The sequence below is a fragment of the Neolamprologus multifasciatus genome, chromosome 3 (assembly GCF_963576455.1).
Source record: "Neolamprologus multifasciatus chromosome 3, fNeoMul1.2, whole genome shotgun sequence".
NCBI lineage: Eukaryota > Metazoa > Chordata > Actinopteri > Cichliformes > Cichlidae > Neolamprologus > Neolamprologus multifasciatus.
This window is the reverse complement of record NC_140441.1, coordinates 14,101,652-14,121,247: the sequence shown is the minus strand read 5'-3', so window position 1 is coordinate 14,121,247 and position 19,596 is coordinate 14,101,652. Positions and strand designations below refer to the sequence as shown.

The 19,596-nt window shown below is 41.5% G+C and overlaps 2 protein-coding genes across 6 annotated transcripts in view; both read left to right on the top strand.

Moving 5' to 3' along the window:
- The window catches only part of spag17 (sperm associated antigen 17), a 123,887-nt gene that overhangs the window by 47,941 nt on the left and 56,350 nt on the right, over positions 1 to 19,596 (top strand). The window lies entirely within an intron of this gene.
- LOC146521729 (protein phosphatase 3 catalytic subunit alpha) overlaps positions 1 to 19,596 on the top strand; it is a 70,771-nt gene that overhangs the window by 42,875 nt on the left and 8,300 nt on the right. For 3 of the 5 annotated variants that reach the window (XM_085149299.1, XM_085149280.1, XM_085149308.1), the window contains exons 7-13: positions 4,468 to 4,545; positions 5,464 to 5,558; positions 14,068 to 14,193; positions 15,226 to 15,297; positions 16,738 to 16,764; positions 17,785 to 17,869; positions 19,205 to 19,302. In XM_085149299.1, the coding sequence (XP_085005425.1) occupies positions 4,468 to 4,545; positions 5,464 to 5,558; positions 14,068 to 14,193; positions 15,226 to 15,297; positions 16,738 to 16,764; positions 17,785 to 17,869; positions 19,205 to 19,302 (581 nt within the window). The remainder of the gene's footprint in view (positions 1 to 4,467; positions 4,546 to 5,463; positions 5,559 to 14,067; positions 14,194 to 15,225; positions 15,298 to 16,737; positions 16,765 to 17,784; positions 17,870 to 19,204; positions 19,303 to 19,596) is intronic. The other 2 variants (XM_085149289.1, XM_085149317.1) reach the window with 1 other exon arrangement.

Below are 19,596 nucleotides of genomic sequence, written 5' to 3'. Positions count from 1 at the left end.
TCTTACTCCGCTTAGTAAAACTAAATAACCTGATTAGTTTTACTTTGTGTTTTTTTTTTTTCTCTAAACAAAATATTTGAACTTGGAGGGGTGAAGGAGGGGGAAAAAGAGTTAATAACTTCTCTCCTCCCATCTCACAATGCTCACGCCTCTGCAACGTCTCAGCTGTGAGACGGTTGTTAGAGCGCGCTGTGCAATTGAGAAATCACAAAGACTCCTCCCCAGACTGTCGCCAGTATTTATGTAACCCACATTACCTTCAATTGAGCTGAGTAACTGAACGAACTGAGGAAATGCTCGGAGCGAGCGGCTCGCGCTGTCACAAAATGTAATGAACTGGCACATTACCACGAGGCACAGTCCCGCTTCTAAATGCGCTCGGCACTCCCTGCACTCATTACGGCCTGAGTGATGCTTGCTTTGCCCTGGCGTGCCTCTGGCGAGCAGCAGAAGTCGTTGGAGATGTCCCCAGGCTCCTAATAAACATTTTCTCATTTTCTTTTTTTTTCCCAGGTGTTTCATAACTACTTACTTAATAGTATTTTAATGCCCATGATGCTCAGAGAATGAGTGAGTCTCGATATTGCAGATCAACAAGTGGTTCTGCGTTAAAAGAATATTTTGCCCACGCGTGTTGTCACTTATGTCACTTAACTGACCAAAAATGAGATGAGATGAGATGAGATAGCCTTTATTTGTCAGTTGCAGGTCTTTTGCCCACAACCGAGATGACAGACCTTGCCGACCGTACATACAATACACAAACATCACATTGGGGAGACAGGTCAGGCTAGGTAGCGAGGAAAAAAACATCGAAATGTGTAACACAAAAGGATAATACAGGAATGCACAGATATCAACACACCATAGCACAATAAACACAGACAAGCAACATGGGAAAAATGTAAGCTCTGTGGCCTTTTTGCCTCATCGACATCAACATCGATCACATGTTTGTGTTGTATCAGCATCCCAGTTAACCTTCTGCCACTTCGCTCAGAATTCCTCTGGAGTCTTTCTTTCATCGTTGTCCCCGCGACTCCATCTGCCCAGGGGATTGCTGCTAATTGGCATCACATTGAGTTTCAGGATTTATGAGACGGTTTTAGCCAGACCGAGAGAGAGCCATTCCTCAATACTCCTCCCCAAACCTATCGGCTTCTTTATCCCCCCCCACACACCATCGCCGCAGGCACGCTCATAACACTTTTACAAACGGTATTCAGGCGTGAAATTGCACATGTTTGAGATACGGCTGCTTTTTACAAACGCCTCCACTCGGTAGTGTGTATGAATAAGCCTACAGTGAATGTTTAAAAAAAACAAAAAAAACATCTGTAATCAGTTCATATAAACAACTTTAACCCTTTAAAACCGGTCGGACCGGGCACGCTCTGTTTTGCGTAACTATTTTTAAATCCCGGTAGCTCTGCAACCACGTGAGCTAGCGCAATAATTTTTTTTGCATATGAAACCGGAGGAGTTGTACTTACATCTTATGCCATCAGCTTGTCCTCGGTCACAGTTTCCTTCCACATATAGCTTTGCAAAAACTGCATAAAAAGCGCTTGCAGCAACGAAAACATAATATTCCAGAAACACGCTTTGCCGATCCAATCAGCTGTTCATAACACTTCCTACATTGGATTAGACGTCAGCGCGAACTATCGCATGTCCGCCATGACCTGCCCGAAACCGGAAGTGACGTCATTTTCGCGGAAATGTAGTTTTTTACCGCCCGGGCCTCAATGAGCCTATACTGGTGTTTTTAAAAGTTATCTTTGACTTTATGACTTTCTGTATCGTTTCTGGGATGCTTAGGACTCATATTGCACTGCTGGAAATAGTTTATTTTGATGCATATGCTGTTTTTTTTTTTTGCAAATTTGCACTGTAATATTTATTTTCGTTTTTCCTGCAATGTATAAAAATTGGTGTATTTCAAAAATAAAACTATGAAGACACTAAAAATAAATTTCCTGTGGTGGGAAACTATTTTGTGCAACTTTTTTGTATTTACAGTTTTGAGGGATAAGCCTCTTAAATTTCTCTAACTAGAAATATATGTTAAAAAAACAAAAACGATTTTCAATTTTTTTGTAGTTTATTGCACTTTTTTGCAATTTATGTAATCACTATGCACTTAATTCATACATATTATTAAAATCTAGGCTGTAATGGTTGTATTGATGTATAGCAACTTGAAATGCTCCCAAAAATGGCTCTACAGCATGTAAAAATATAATATAAGCTCTGGCGGACTTGGTTCTATGGTAGGTCTTAAAGGGTTAAAGCTTTGATTTTAACCTAGCGAACGAGCAAAGTTCCTCTTGGATCGCACGTGGCGAAGTAATTTCTTGTACATCTCTTCTTGTTGTCCAAGGAGCACATTAACATCTGTGCCCCGTTGTTGGACAGATGGGAGACGATCTAATCTCAGAACGCAAACTGCCAAAAGACAAATTAGGCCAAAATGTGTCTCGACTACCAAACAGCAGCATATGGCACGTATCTACATCTGCTGGAGGAAATCAAGTGAGAAATCAAACATTTATTTCAAATTTCTCGTCCCCTGTAAAGAAAAACAAAGTCATTGCGTCGTTAATTCCTTCATGGCATCTGTTCTCTCCTTTCACATGACTCCCAGCAGAACGCACGGGTTCTTGTGTCTACATGCACCGCGATTGTTGATAGATTTCTCCTAATGCCTTCACTTTTAATAATTAATCTCTGCAGCGAGCGTGGAGGAAGACATCCAAAAAAAACCAGCCAGTCAGATTAACGCTTGCTTGTATAAATTTGCTTGATAATGACCGTGTCCCAGAAGGACTGTACAATAGGAAATGCAAATGTAAAGCTGCAAAACACTTCTCTGCAGATCACCCTTGAACAGAACTCCACAACAGCTTATCAGAGCCATTATGAAACCTCAGCGGTGCTTTGCGTTGATTATAGAGAAGTCTAAAAAGCTATTTTAAAATCAGCAGGTTTTGTCGTGCAGCAGTTGCTGAGGAAAATGTCTCGTTTGGTTTTGATTGCAGCGTGTGGGTGGTGTTCATTGTCGGGCAGAGGTGTCGAGCTAGGCTTACAGAACCTAGTTTAAAATCCAGCCTGTATTTTATTCAAGAACTTAATATTACTTCGGTGAATCAAAGAGATTTGAGCATTCAGGGGTGTTCATTTCTTGGTGCACTTTTGTGTTTTTAACTTCTGGGTTGAATAAAAAGGGAGAAAAACTAATTGGAGTGTAGAGATGGGGATTTGAAGCAGACTGACAAAAAGCATTTCTAAGTAACTGAATTGTAGCAATGATTTTTTAAAAATTGAGAAGGATGCTGTAACCCAGAGTAGAAGAAGAAGCGGACAGCTGTTGCGCAGCGCCTGGGGACCAGCTCCAGATGTAAGCCTCGGTCAAGGGCGCGACGACAGAACATCCAGCCTAGTTTTTGATGGCAGGGGAAGCTGGAGCTCCACACAAAAGGGCCCTGTCCTTTTAATATCACGAATGATATTTCAAATGCTCTCATTTAATTAACTTCTGCGGCTCGCACAGGGCTGTAAAGTGCCTTGAAATTTCATCTGCATCGCCGCAAGATGCCAGGGGAGGAGAGGAAAAAAGAGAAACCTCTTGAATTTCGCCCCTGTTACTGTCGAATAAATCCTCCCACACTGAAGCGTTTCACATGTTGCGCGTCGGTGCCACTCATTTATTGCGAGTTGTCACTCACTTTGCGAATCGTGGGTTTCTTTGAAATGAACAAAACCTCGGCGTCCACTGGGGTTTTATTTTATTTATTTAATTTTTATTCACGCGGGGTTGAAGCATCTCTCAAATGTTTGATGGGAAGGCTGTTTTTCAAGAAAACCTATAATGAGATCATTGTTTTTGTTCTTTTTTTTCTTAAAAAAATAAATAATCTCGAGGAAAGGATAACTAGTGGAAGCTGGCGCTGCAGGATGGCAAACTGCAGAGAAGATCTCTGAAGCCTTATTGTACTGCAGTATGCTGGCAGTAAGGGGTTTAGTCATGCTGCTCACAAACTGAAAAGATAAGCTCAGGCATGAAACAATGCCCTGCTTTTATTCCTTAAAGTATTTCGCCGTGTGTCACTCCGTAAAATAAAATCCAGCATTTGAAAATGGTCGCACTCCTCTTATGTTCTGAACCTTTTTTGAGAAATTAAGTGCATTATTGTTGATTATATGAGCTCTGAGTTATCATTTCTTCGCTCAGGGAGTGAAAGAGCCTGCTTTAAATTTCAGGTTAGATGTTAAGATCACCTTTAAAGGCTTTCATAATAATCTTGATGTATTTTTATTCAGTGTGCGGCTGGTTTTAGAGCTTGGCCACTGTTTCCCTGGGCACAATCAATAAAGAGCCATGACTTATTTGGTTTTTCTATTGATTGTCCTTTCTTGGTCTTTTCTTGACATGTGAGTAAACTAAATACCTCTTTTATTCAACAGCTACCCTGCAGTCTGTGACTTTCTACAACACAATAACTTATTATCTATCATCCGGGCCCATGAAGCACAGGATGCTGGGTGAGTGCTGTGGTATTTTGTCTTTTCCCATCCCACTGTCACACAGCAGAGCGATTCAGACTGGGGTATTAAATGAAAAGCCTTCCCACTGGTACCAAGGGGTTTGCTCCAGTCTGTCTGGGAGCAAGTTCAGGGCAGCCTGATCTTTGAGAGGAGCCACGTTAATCCAAGAAATGAAAAAGAAACCTCCGTGAGGATTGAGCTGGCCAGATGTGAAGCGACAGGAATGATTCATGCAGCTCGTGGTGCGGTTTAAAAAGTGTTGTGCATTTTACATTAAGCCACCTTTACAATTTTAACTACCCAGCAAATTTTTTGGCACAACAGGAGGTGTGATAAGCATTTCATCAGGATTTCTACAAAAATAAAGCCTCTTTAAAATGTTTTTGTTTTTTTGAACACTGCCAGGTGGGTGGATGTGTCAAGCCGATCTTCCTCTAAGCAAGGTTAAGACAGTGGGAGGCACAGCAGCAAAGTTGTTTACCATTGCACTCCCACTGGGTGGTCACATGGGACACCTTGGTCCTCGGTTGAGATAGCTGCCCCAAGACACTTCAGACCACACATCATTAAGTTAATGGCTCCCATTTAGACTTAATTTGCAATACCCAGCAAATATGCAGATATTTTTTCATGTCTGCAGTCTGTGGTCTAATAAATCGTCTAGGCTAGAACATGAAGCTTTAGTCCATTCCAGATATAAATACGTACAGTAGCATTCCCCATCATCAGTAGCTGTTAGTTGCATCAGACTACTCAGAACTTGGGACTTCAGCAAAGGGATTTACTCTCTGGAGGTGAAATATTAGGCAATAAAAAATTATCAGTACTAATCAATCTCGAGGGTCAAATGCAGTTGAGTAATTCATGAATGAATAGTTGAAATGTTAACTGATGCTTCTCCCTGGAACTTCACAGATACCGCATGTACAGAAAGAGTCAGACCACTGGCTTCCCGTCCCTTATCACCATCTTCTCAGCACCTAACTATCTAGATGTCTACAACAACAAAGGTAAGAGCGTGGAATTTGTCGTAATCAGTCTACTGTGGCTTGTAGCTTTTGAATACCAGATTGTGACATATCGTTTTATGACTTGCCTAAGGCGAAATAATATTCACTGTCAAGTCGATCCAGGCTGTAGAGTTGTTAGTGTCAGATTTGTTAAAGATGAATGACAGCACTGTGACGTCTCAAAATGCTTCGAAATCACTGCAGGATGATTGTGGATATAACTAATAATATTGTGATTTTTGGGGAGGTGATTTGTGAAGAATTGCTCTACATTCATAAACTGTATAAAAAGACAGATGCAGATTCTATATCTGATAGGGCTGCCACAAAAGATTATTTGTCTGCTTGACGTTTATTCAGCTGTGTAAAAACTAACTTTAATCTCAGCCAAACCGATTTACTCAGGAACAAATAAAATACTGAAAAAAGACAAACAATAACATTTCTAAGTTATCTAAGTGACTTATATATCATGAGTAGCGAAAGACGGCGGTGGGTTTGAAAACAATTTGCCGGGAGTCCGGTGTTCTAGTGAGCCTAGCCCCCGGCTAGCTATCGAGCTAGTGGCTAACAGACGTCTCCGAAAACGTCGGAGCGCTTTTTGAAAGTATGTGGTGTCTTGATAAACCAATCAGATATTTGAGGTTTACACAGCTACATTCTCGCCTGAAAATATGTTAAACCTTTATTTTGTAACCCAGAAAGAATAATAAGAGTAATATTAAAACTAACTAGCTGCCGCCATTGTTGGAAACTGAGCTGGGCCGCGCTATGAATTCTGGGATAGGTTGGGCCACAAAGCGACCCATCCTTCAAATCTGGGGAAATGAAGGACGCGTTTGTCGGCCGCATTTGTCGGAGTCTTCGAATTTGGGCAGTCTTCGACGTGTCGCTGTAAAGTAATCGGCCTACAAATGCGGGCACAGAAGGACACGGTTCCTGAATTTGGACACAGCTACGATACCGGACACCGCTTCTTCTTCTTCGAGGTTTAACGGCAGCTGGCATCCTCGTACATGCAGTGCTGCCACCTTCTGTTTCAGTCCGTTATTACACTCTTAAATCCTGCTACTTATTCCTGCGTCTTTTGGGATCTTACAAAGCTTCAAACGATGCTTCGACTATTAAATTAGTCGTCGACGATTTTAATAGTTGACTAATCGTGACAGCCCTAATATCTGAAAAGTGAGGCCAGTGCAGACATGGCTTAACTCTTTACTGCTTAAAATCCTACTAGGAGTAACCTTAGAGGTTTTTCTGATATGAGTGGTTTCTGTCCTGTTTCAGGTCTACTTTTAGTTTGTGAGGGTGGTCTCTGCCTATGTGGCCACCCTTGGAAAAACCCAGAAGCTTTTTTAGTGATGACCACACGACATCTATATTGATATATATTCCAATAGAGAACTACTCTTCTTTGGGTCAGTGGTGTACACAAAAGTTGGTTTGCACTATTTTTCCTGTGCAACATTGATTTTAGTCTGGTAGTTTTGGGGGAGGGAGCTGGTGTGAAGTGGCCTAGTGCCGCATCACTTGGCACCTAGTGACGCCCGATGCTGTGCTGCGGTGCCTGCGCTGAGATGGGCTCGCCTTTGTGCTGTGAGTCAGCACTTTTCACCGAGAGAACAGACAGTATCTGCTTTAACTGTGGGGGCACGTTTGGAATGGTAACATCGGTGGGAAAACCACAGGAAATGGGAAGGAAAGAGCAATGGGGGCTAGTTCGTGCTGTTCTGCAATGCCTTTCTTGATGAAATGCCACATCACCGCAGTGGTTATTACACATGGAAGTGAGGGCTTTCCTATTTGCAGGTGTGTGCCATCTTTGATGAGACATTAGGTTACGTTTGTTTACTTTCTTTGGAGCTGCCTCCTTCCCTACACAGTAAAGATGGTGAAGAAGTGTGGCACTGTGCCTTTGTTTATTATTAGAAACCTATTTGTTCCATGCCAACTAATCTTCCTAGGACTCACAGTCAACACAGCACAATCCAAACAAACAAAGTGATGTGAAGCACGTGTTTGGGTTTTTGTTTTTGTTTTGTTTTTTAAGTTCTGGTAACCAATTGCCCGGAGAATCGTTTAGTCTTCTGGAGATCATAATGGAACAGCCGAAATATCAATTTTTCTTCCCGATTTTGTCTCAACGCTTCTTTTAGATGTAGCTGGTGGATGTTCAGCTGATTAAAATACTACCCAGGGCATTGGTGGTTATCAGACAGAAAAGATTGCTTTGTGTTGTTTCAGAACTGACTTCATTTAGACATAAAAATATATCTTCCCCCAGAGTACATGCTTTAAAAATAATAATAGAATACAATTTCTCAACATTTACTCTCCGTTGCAAAACGATGCACACTTTTTGACTAAATCCATTTTCTTAATGTAGCTACAAGCAGTAATGAAGGCAGCCGTGCAGTTCAGTAGAGCAAAGTTGCGATGATCTAATCATGTTAAAAGCTGAGCAGTAAGCACTGATATAAAATATGCTTTTTTGCTCATTACAGAAAATTACCAGACACAAGAATTACTTATATATATATTAGGTTAAATCCATTTTTTGCAACTTGCTGGTTTTTATTTCGTTTTTTACAATTATTTTTGTGTTTTTTCAAAATGTAAGGATACATTTCGCTTGGTTGTAACAAACATCAGTACAACAACTAATGTGATGCTTGGCCATCTGTGTTAATTTTAGTAAAAATGTTTCCTCCTTAAAAAATAAAATAAAAATGAATTGTGACCTTTCAGTCTTCAGTGGGTGTAAACCAGTTTAACAATCTGTGTCGTGTTTCTGCTTGATCTCAGGAATCTTACAGTGTTTCGTATCTAAAAACTGGCCCTCGGCTGTTGTTCAGAAGTCTCTATATAAACACTCTTCTAACCTCCACCTCTGATGGTGTTGGATGGAGACCTGGATAAATTAAGGGACGGTTACAAATCACTGTCGGATTTTTAAAACTTCACAAATATGATTGGGGAAAGGGACACAAAGAATAAAACACTCCAACTTAAAGGCTCTGAGATTTCATATCAACACTAAAGCAAATTACTTTGCTCCTATTCACTTGGCATCCACTTGACAGTTACACAAGTCCGTGAAACGAACCCACATTTCTGTTGATGCTCTTAACGAGTGCTGTGGGTGGGGTTCTTTGGTAGAAGTAAAGCCCCTGTAATGAATTGCTGTGCTCTTAGCTTCATGCTGGAGCTCCACGCACACTGAGCAATGGCCCTGTGATTGATGGCCAAACGAGTGGGCGCATAAATTTTAAAGAGGAGGGAGGAGGCATCGGCAGCTCCCATCAATCCCGCGTTAGGGGGTGGAAGGATTAACCAATGATACCTCTCCACGTGGGGGTAAAAAAGAAGAGAAGTGCACCTCCTATCAGAGAGGTTGAAAATATCTGAAGCAACACAAACTGACTCCTTTCCCAAAAGTAGACTGAACTCACTTGAAGGCTAGTTAGACTGACGAACACATGAATTAGGACTTAATTCTATAAATTCCAGCTTTAGATGCCACCCCAGCCCTCAGTCCTCCTTTTTTCATTGAGTGTCAGATGCTGACCAGCTGTCCATCAGTGCTCTGACCCCTTCAACCCTTCAGTAAAAAGTGACACAGGCAGTTGCGACATGGCAGAGGGAGGCTGTGTGAAATGAAAACTCAGCAGCAGTGATTTTGCAGTTTTCACTGTTTGATCTTTCTCGGTTTGGCTCCAGAAGCGACTGCAGTGGGGGGAGAGAGTGATGGAGTAGGGTAGAGGAGGTGGGTGTAGTTGGCAGTTGTACACTTGTGCTTTTGCATTAATGGAGTGCTTTGTGCTGCATCATTATTGACTGGTCCAGAAAATCAGCAACTAAGCCCGAATGGTTATGTTTCTTAGATTGAGGTAAAGCTAAACGACAGCGGTGCTGCACGAGCTGTTTACATGAAACATTTACTTCGTCCACGACGACAGTTAAAGGTTGTTTGATCCATCTCGCTCGTGTCTCTTTCCTTCCTTCCTGTTTTCCTTTCAATTAAACAGAAAGTACCTGTTGACATCCCCTTGCAATTAATTACATACAATGCAAACTGGAAAGTAGGACAATGAGTGGTAACATCAGCAGATGTATTGTATTGTAGGGCAGTTCAGTTCATGCATGATTAGAGCCAAAGTGGAGCAGATCCAGTATGGCTCTAGTTCGCCGAGACGTCGCACATCGTGAGGACACACTGTGATACAGCAAATGCTCTTATTAATTTCTTAAAGTTCAAATCATTCGTGAGTTCTTCAGCTGTACACGGACAGCACAGACGCAGCGGTCACTTTGGTATGAAATGTTAGGCGGACATCGCAAAGGTTATTGATGAAGGTTGTGTCCTGTTTAGTTCAATAGCCTCAGTTGTTTGTGATTAGTACCGCCTCTTTCCCCACCATCTCATACCAAAACGACTGCTCTAAAATCTTTTCAGTCCCTGCGGTCCACGCGTGTGGCGTCAGCTTCTAAATAACTGGTGTGAAAAGCTAACCCAGTGCAACTTTATACGCGAGGCATTAAAGGCAAATATGTAGTCGGCACCGAGTGTCGGAGGGACAGCGGGAATCTCCCCCTGGTCTCAAAGCAGATTTAACAGTCTTCGTTGCCAGGGAAACCGGCTGGAGGCACTCCCTTATGAATAATGAATGAGCAGGCGTCTCTCTGCAATATCTGTGTTACCGTTGCAGCAGGCTTGGCCTCAGCTGCCCTGTTATCCGCCGTCGGAGCAGCAGAGCCCTCTAGTGGCTGTCATGCAGCATGCTCTGGCAGTGGACACAGAACTCTCAGCTGGTCCGTGCAAGCTTAAGTGACTTCCATCATATGAAAAGGCTGCATATAATTGTGTTTTGCAGTGATGAGGAAAATAAAGTGCTTTAATGTCACCCTCATCTGCCCTGACAATACAGATGAGGGGACTGAATACATATTTGTCTCTAATGCCTCTTGTATTTTAAAAAAAAGAAAAAAGAAGCCTGAACAAGTGTGTTTGTTTGGTACGAGGCAGGTTGCTGGGTGTCTCTGTTCCTTTAAAAGGAATCTGATTTGAAGGAGCGACAACAGGGGAGCTGACCTTCTCCCCCGCGCTGCTTTTTTCCCTCTGGGCTTCCATGGCTGCATTCAATCAAGTGCCTCAACGATGTTTATGCAGTATGTGATGTTTATGCAATGGCTGCCCACGTGTGCGATTGCTTTCATGCACGCCAACGCGCAGGGATAAACACCCACAGCTCCGTCTGAGTGGAGCGTGTCGTAGCAATGCAGCGCTGTTCTTGTTCGAGCGGGTAGTAGTGTTTTGCTGATATTGATAATAATCCTGCGTTAATTATACAAGCGTATGGATGTTCCCCTGCAGGAAAGTTTCTGTTTGTATTGTGTTGCCTGGCACTTATGAGTGTTTAAGCATTACTTGAGCACCACTTTCAGAGCATACTACACACACACACACATTTGTATCAGAATGCTTACTGACCTGAATTGTGTTGTTCCTGAAGTAAAGCTGCCTGGATGCCAGGTTTGATGACTTGCTATTCTTGAATCTGAGAGGGGCTCAGGCAGGAAAGTCCCCCATGGTGACCCTGCCACAGTATCCGCTTTCCTCAGATCTGGGCCACCAGACTGGCCTTGTGTATTAGAGAATCTGAGGCTGCTATATACAGCATGGATATATTTATGTTTGGCAGCTCTCATGTTTTCCTCCACACCCACGTTAACACTGTCTAATCATGGGTGAGGTCGCACAGGGCACACCGTGTGGCCAGTGTTCGAGAGCTGGTTTCTGTGTGCGTGGAGATCACGATTATAATGAGACATTTAGTAAAATAAACTGAGAGATATACTGTAAAATATACCAAATATGGCACAAGCATAAATGTATACTGGTGAAATGCTGTGTCTTCTTTTTAATACCTAAGATTTAAGTTCATAAGGAGTGACACATACATGCCAGCTGTGTAATCCTTTTTGGAAAAGCAGGTGCTGTCAAGCAGGCTTAAGTTAAAGACCCAACACAGCATGTTTGTGCTTTTATTCTCCTGCTCTTTCTCCACCCTTACTGTGAACACCAGTTACCACACCCACTCAAGTCTCTCCTCTTAAATTATTCATCTGAGTAATTGAAAACCACTGTGTATGGATTTTTTTTAAGGCAAATGTAGATTTTTGTAAATATTCTCATCTTAAATAAGAAAAAAATAACACGTGGGTAACTTATGAGTTCATATATCGATTGCCTAGAAACTAAGAACACATACTTCCATTACAATAATGATCATTATTGTGTCTAGTACCTTACTTTTCCATCTATTCCTTCCTTTCCTCCTCGCCAGGAACTGCTTTTGTTAACCAGTGAAACGTGCTCGCCCTCATGAGCCCAAATGTTCCAGAGCATCGATTTTTATTTTCTCCAAACAGCAGGTTGTCTTCGTTTAGATGCTTGTGCAGTTTGCTAACTTTGATTTGCAGAAATCAGTTTGTACTTTTGCATTTAAATGAGTCCTTCTGTCAAAGTGAGAGATTGGCACATGCTGACTGTGTAGATATCACCTTAAAGTGGCAAAAAAAATATCCGCCTTTTTAGTCTTTGTGTAGGTATTTTGTTCTAAACCGTTTTATTCACCATCATCTCCAGAGGTTGACTGACAGCATTTGACAAAATGTTGAGCGACGTCCAGGTTTCGGTGTGGACGTGGACGACAGTTTTGTCCACCTTTTCCTTTTTTCTTTTCGGGCAAATGGTACTCTGTAGTTATCAGTGGTTTTGCTGAATCACACCTCCGCACAGCACCTGCAGCTAATGAATCATTAACTAGGAACAGTAAGCGACTTTTAACATTGAATCCCACATCAAGTGTTTCATAATGCGACTGAATTAATTTGTTGTTTTAGGTTTTTAAAGAAGAAATGTTAAGGCCAGTCCCGAAATGCTTCCTCACTTCAACTAAAGGGGGGGGGGGGGGGGGGGGGGGAGTTACGTGTGAAGAATGCATCACTTTTCTTCCAGCGATTGCTCGGATGTTTGTTTCTTCTGTGTGTATACCATTAGCTCTTCAGATGAGTACTTTGAGGGCTATTCTCCTCAGACCAAGTGTAAGAGCCATCATGACAGTGAAGGCTGTAAGTGGTGGTTGGGAACAGGATAGAATCTAATAATGGACCCTGGACCACAGCGAGAGCTGAGGCCTCTTTATCGACATAAATCCCAAATGTGTCATAAAATCATAAATCAAAACTTCCATTACAGGCTTGGGTGGTATCTCTTTTTTCATACTTTGCTGACATTTCATAGGAGTATATTATATTTGTTGGGTGAAGTAACCACAACTTTCTTGAGGCAGATGGTACACGCAGCTTTGCCCTTGCTGGCGGACAGATTTTTATCAACAGGATTAAATCTAAATGCTTCCATTGGGTTTTTATTTTTCTGTCTTTCACAGCTCGCTGAGCTCAGCTGCCTTGTTCCACCAGTAGAGACTGAGCTCTGTGCACTGCAATCCATGACCTAGGGCTGTGTGATATGACCAAAATCTCATATCCCGATATAAAACATCTCTATATAAACGATATAAATCACAAAAATGTAACATTTTCTGTAAATTCTGTGAATCTCGGGCAGCTCGACTTGTGTAAACTATTTCCAGCTGGGCATCATGTAGCTGGAGTCGAGTGTTTTAACCGATGCATGAAACGATACATTTTTAGTCATAAGTTGTAACGCCCATCGTTTTTTTATTTGTATTTATTACACGGCGTGCTGCGGGGGAAAGCCTGTTCTAACGTTTGAGTCTAACGTTTATTTTTTTTTAGCACCTGACGGCTCTTCTTTGCTTCTCATCCGTAAATAATCTGCTCTTGATTTAGTTTATTTTGAAAAGTCTCAACAGGATCTTGAGTTTTATTGTGAAAGGTTTATGTGGAATATAAACAAGCGGACACGGGATGGGGTTACCGTCGTTGTTGCTAACGACAATTCATAAAAACAGGCGCTTGTCCGTCCGTAGTGTGGTTATATTACATATAAGAGAAGAGAGAACTTTAAGAAATTAATATAGCCACTACAGTGACCATCAGAACGATGAAGAAATATTGCCGTAAACAGTTTATTTTGCGACACCACGAAACAAACGATAGCGTAAAATGAAACAATAGATGTTTTTATATCGTCATCTGATATATATCGTTATATCGAACAGCCTTACCATGACCCCAATACATCTCTATACCATTTAATTTATAGAGAGATGTATACTCCCTGATTTTCTTTATTTTGTGACCGTATTGAAAATTTCTACATCCCACAATACCCACAAAGCTTATTGTCTTGTTACATGTAGACAGAGACGTTCTGGAAACTACGACTGTTTAAGGGAATATTTTGTTACAGCTATTCATCTTGTTTTTCCGAGGATTGGAAAGAAAACAGGATTTCCTTTTATTTAATACTCTGAATTTGGATTTGCTTTAACATCTTTCCTTTTTTTCCCATCCCCAGCGGCAGTGCTGAAGTACGAGAACAACGTGATGAACATACGACAGTTCAACTGCTCACCTCACCCTTACTGGCTGCCCAACTTCATGGATGTTTTCACCTGGTCCTTGCCCTTTGTTGGTGAGAAAGGTGAGTGTGCATGCACTACATTCAGTTTCTTTTAGTAATGAGTGAAAGCAGTTCTTCTTTTCATTCTTGAATGGCGTTTGTCCTTCTGATTTTCATCAATTGCTATTGAAAACAGCCCGGCCTTGAGAAATATAGCGTGTACACTTTGTGCAGCAAAATCACTTTGCGGTTCATACATAGGATACTTAAAGCCAAAGATTTACAAGCCAGAAACGCGCTCGTGTGCAGCGTTATAAATAAGTTAGAGGTAGAAGTTGGGACGAATGGGTTTGTTTTTTAACAAGACACATACACTTAAGGATACGTAAAAGGGAAAATTGGAGGAAAGTTGGAAAATAAGTGTGTTTTGAATGTTTTGTTTGATAGTTTCCAGTGGACTGGATAATCTAATAGCAATAGGAAACTTTTCCAGAGACAAAGGCAGCAGATGCTCAATCTCTTTGATCTTAAGTGAAAGGATAGACAGTGGAGAGCCAATCTGGTTGGATTCAAGTCCTAATGCAAACACGATTCATTCAGAAATATGCTCCAACGTTGCACCATGTAGCACCCAATAAGCAACCAAAATTATGTATTGATTTCTAAATTCTTCTTGGAGCCAGTGTTTGTCTCCCTGCTCTTTTTTTTTTTTTTTTACCATTTGCTGATGAGCTGCAGCTCCTTGTTAAAGCAGGAGTATAAGGAGCAGTTGTGAGCTCTATATATATACATGTCTATATAAAGTAAATTGCAGATAAGTAGAAGTCCATGAAAGTTAGAAACTGCCAGACATTGGCTGTGCTTGGCATTGTCGAGGTCTGGGTTGCTTTGAAGATTTACTGGGGTTAAGCTGTGACACATCTGTGTCAATTAATCACACACAAGTATGCCATTCCTGGCAGTCTCACGAGGTCACTGATCAGCACAGCTAACTGCATGTGTGTGTGTGGAAGAGTTAATCGAGTGAACCCGAGCAGCCCGGAGTTTTTCAGCGACGTTTTTTATTAAATATGTGTGAGATGTTTTAAAGTATGCTTCTCTTTTCTTGTACAGTGACGGAGATGCTAGTGAACGTATTGAGCATTTGCTCCAATGATGAGCTGTCAACTGAAGAGGAGCTGGATGGTAAGCTCTGCACTTTGCCCCTGCTCCACTAGAGGGCGTATCAGACGTTCATTAGTCGAAACCTCATACACACACAGACTCTTACTTAGTTTTTACATGTATGGTGTTCAGAATTTTACATGTAAAAACTATATATGCTTTAAAATATTAAACACAGAGGAACGTGACGTCTGAATGACTGAACTCGGCAGCTTGGAAATGATGACCTTAGATAATCCAGGAAATATGAAGACCCTTATAAAGTCTCAACATGTCTGTCAGTATTAAAACAAAACAAAATCCTTTGAGGACAGTTTTTTGAAGTGTTGTTTTCTGCTAAGTTTCTTGGTTTATCTACGCTAGTGGTGAATCTGAGTCATCTGTTTGATACCAGCTTACAGCTTATGTACACGAGATGGCCAGTTTTCCTCTGCCTGCCCCACCTCTTACTGCCAAACAGGAAATGATCTCACCAGACCCCCTCCTCCCACCCCCCTTCCTCCTCTTTCTTTGTGTTTACTAATGGTCACAGTGTGCATCAGTAAACCCAGGATATGTGTCAGGGTCTCAGCAGATTTCCACCATGTCTGAGCTCCTTCTGCAAATCTAAACGCGGCGTTTCCTTTAATCTACTGATCAGGGAGCGTAGTTTGAGATTTGCACAGATCATGTGCAAGACCAAATGTTGTGGTTTATAATGATTTAGAAATATTTGGGGGAGGGGGGAGGTTTGTTACTATTTTTTCCAAATTCACAAAGAGAACCTTTCTTGCTTCACTGTGCTGTTGAAGTTGTGATTGTAAATATCGTTATAGAATGAACTGGTTTTACATGTGGCGTTTTAAAGCATTTCATATGTGAAAAGCGAAATTCTGATTATATCGATGAGGAAATTAGCACAACTCATGCACGTTCCTAAACATTAGTAGCTGTCCTTTAACATCTTCATTTTCTACCAACTCACTCGTGCTGATTTTAGCTGATCTCATTTCTTGCCACTGCATGTTTCTTGTTTAGTTTCGCAGCCATTTCCATGCTTGTTTTTATTTATTTTTTTAACTGTTTTGACAATTGTGTTATGTCTTCTTTCTCGCTCATGAGCTCCTTTTTTTGTGCCCTGTTATGTTTTCAGATAATCCTTCCTATGACCCGCTCTTTATCTGCTATGGTTTCCATGGTTTTCAGTTGCCATTATGTTGATGTTTCCAACCTCACTAGATATTTCACATCTCTTTTCTTCTCTCTCTCACTCTCTCTCTTCCCCATGATTATCTCATCTAATTTCTCTTTTTTATGTTTTCCAGAGTTTTGTGCTCAAGGCATCGCTTTTGTTTACACTCGTGCTTTCTTGCCTCTTATTTCGCCGTGCGCTCCCTCTCTTCCACCTCATTCATTCTGCAGCCATCACTGATCTCTCTGTCCTTTCTCTTCTCTTCTCTTCTGGGGGTGTTTCATGAGAAGGACAGCTAATATATCCCCCCAAAAAAGGTACAAACACTAGCTGTACTGGTGTGTGCAGAGATGGGCAGACTTTTGTCCAGTGCTTGCTCTCTGCTTTTCAGAAGTCTGTAAACTAACACCTCTGTTTAAAGCGCCTGCTAACACTTCTGCTGAGGCTAACTGTGGTTCTCAATTAAACCGAAAAAGGGGTCAAAAGTGTTAACAATTACCCACTCCTGTTTGAGGCCGGGCCAGAAAGGGGAAAAAGTGTTCAGAAGGGTCATGCCTTTTATCTAAATTAGTCTTTGTTGTACACAATAAATATATTCTGAAGAATGAGCAACCTGAGGATGGCAGGAATACTTTGAAACAGATCCTCACACTGTCAGCTGTGTCCCTTACCCAGCTTTACGCCATGCATCGACTTCATTTCTGTCCCTTGTACATTTTCCAAACTGGGCCTTTGGGACCTTGAAACTGTTATTTTGAAATAGGGGATCTCTTTAAAACAAAGTTTCCAGTCCAGGAAAAATCCCGTTAGTCTCCAACGCTAAAACACAGCACAGGAAAATTTAAAGAGCGTGCTTATCGAAACATGCTGAAAACACTTTGGACAAGGTCAGAGCCATTCAGTGATGGAAAACAGTGGCTTGTTTTAAAAAGGCTTAAGTGCTCTCTGGGCAAAATAATCTGTAAGAGTCAAAGGGACTGCAGCTCACAGTACGTAACACAGCCGCAGCATGAATGCACTGAATGCTGAGAATTACTCAGATGATGTGATGTGTTTATAGATGCAAACCATTTTCTGTAAACCGAACTTAAGACTCCAATAACAATGTGTTTGCATTGTATTCGTCTCCTGCACTCCTGGATAAACTAATAGTGGAGAGACGTGCTCGGTTTTGAGTAGACTCACTGAATTCGATGATCTTTTAACGAGGATTTGGGGGATTAAAACAAACAGCACATAGACTATGCGGTGCATTGTACGCTCGACTTCCACAGGACGTGGTTGAGTTCAGATGAGTCACGGGTTGTAAGACTTTTTGCACTTTCTCAATCCTGCAGGTGCCACAGCTTCTGCACGTAAGGAGGTCATCCGCAACAAGATCCGTGCCATTGGGAAGATGGCCAGGGTATTCTCTGTGCTCAGGTAAACACTTAAAAACAGTGTTGTTACGTTAAGCTACATTTACACAGCCTTAGAGATCTGCGCTTGAATATATTATTAATAACTTATTAAAGTAATAAATAGGGATGGGTACCGGTATGATGGTAGGTGCCATCATGGCACCGGTTCTGACATAAACGGTAGTAACCAGACCGAAAAGCAGCGCACATTTCGGTGCTTTTTTTTCCTGAGCTGTGATACACTTTAGATTCTAGCCAATCATTTTATGTTTCCGAGGATAGTAGGCGGGTCCAGGTACGTACGTTCTTTTAGAGCAGAGCTACAGATTAAAAATGCCAAAGGCGAAGCGGTCAAAAGTCTGGTTGTACTTTACAGCAAAATATGCAAACTCAGCAGCTGCAACAAGTGCTTTAAGGTGATACTGTGATACTGTCAAAGGAGGTAACACCTCAAATCCGATGAAACACCTGGCAACGCATAGCGTTTTTTTAAAAGCTGAGAAATGCGCCGTATTTGATAGCTTGCTGCGAGACCTCACACCGAGCACATCTACTGCGGGTGTGGTGCCTGTTATTGGACCCGGGGTTAGCAACATCCCCCAAAAACCCGAAGAGGAGAGTCCTGGCCCCTAGCCCTGCCAGTGTAGCAGAAATGATGACGGATGATGATGGCAGCAGCAGCCGTTCTTCTCTGCGTGAGTAGCTTCATGTTGTTCGTGTGTAATTTACGTTGAGTAGGCTAACCACGTTATTACATTAATGCATGTAAGGTGAACTAGCAAACACCGTCGTAGTTACATGCGGCTGTCTTCTTGTTTGATGGCAGATACTCCCTTCACCCTGGCTAAAAAGGCTAAAATGACCAAAAAAAAGTGGAAAACAGTTAAACATGAGAGGTTTTTGGACAAAGTTTGTGTTTTTTCCATTGTTTAAGCACTGCTTCCAGCCAAGAGTGATACCATATATGCCCCATAGCTGCAGAAAAGGCTAACATTGTTATCTTTTTACAAAAAAACAGCTGAACATGAGAGGTTTTTGGACCAATTTTGTGTTCTCCATTCTTTAAGCACCGGTTTGAGCACCGTTTAAGCACCGGCACCGTTTCAAAAGTACCGGTTTGGCACCGGTATCGGATAAAACCTAAACGATACCCATCCCTAGTAATAAATATGTTACTTTAATATTTCATGTTACAATTGATTTCTGACTCTTTTTGTTTTGTTTTTTGTTGCTAACTTAGTAACATGGTTATGTAGTTATGTGACTACCCAAAACCCATATTTTGGATGTTTTTCTAAATAAATAAAATCAGCTCTATCGTGTAAATAAATAAAATGTTGCTCGGTTAATATTTCAGAGAGGAGAGTGAGAGCGTTCTGACGCTGAAGGGTCTGACGCCCACAGGCATGCTACCTAGCGGAGTGCTGTCCGGAGGCAAAGAGAAGCTGCAGAATGGTAAGTGTGTCACAGAGACCCCTCGCCACCAGTGGATTCTCACACAAACACGTTTTCCCCTTACACAGCAGAACTCTCAACAAAGTGCAAGCTTAGTGTTTACAGAATACTGCAAATACAGACTTCACTTTTCTCCTCATTAACTGCACTGGAATTTCAAAATGTTAGCATAGTTAAATGTTTCTGAGAGTGTCAGTCTTTTTTTTATGTTTAGTTTAATTGTTACTAAACAGCAACAGTTGCTCCTTGTAGTTTTTATCTCCCTAAACAATGACAAACACATTCAGCAGATTT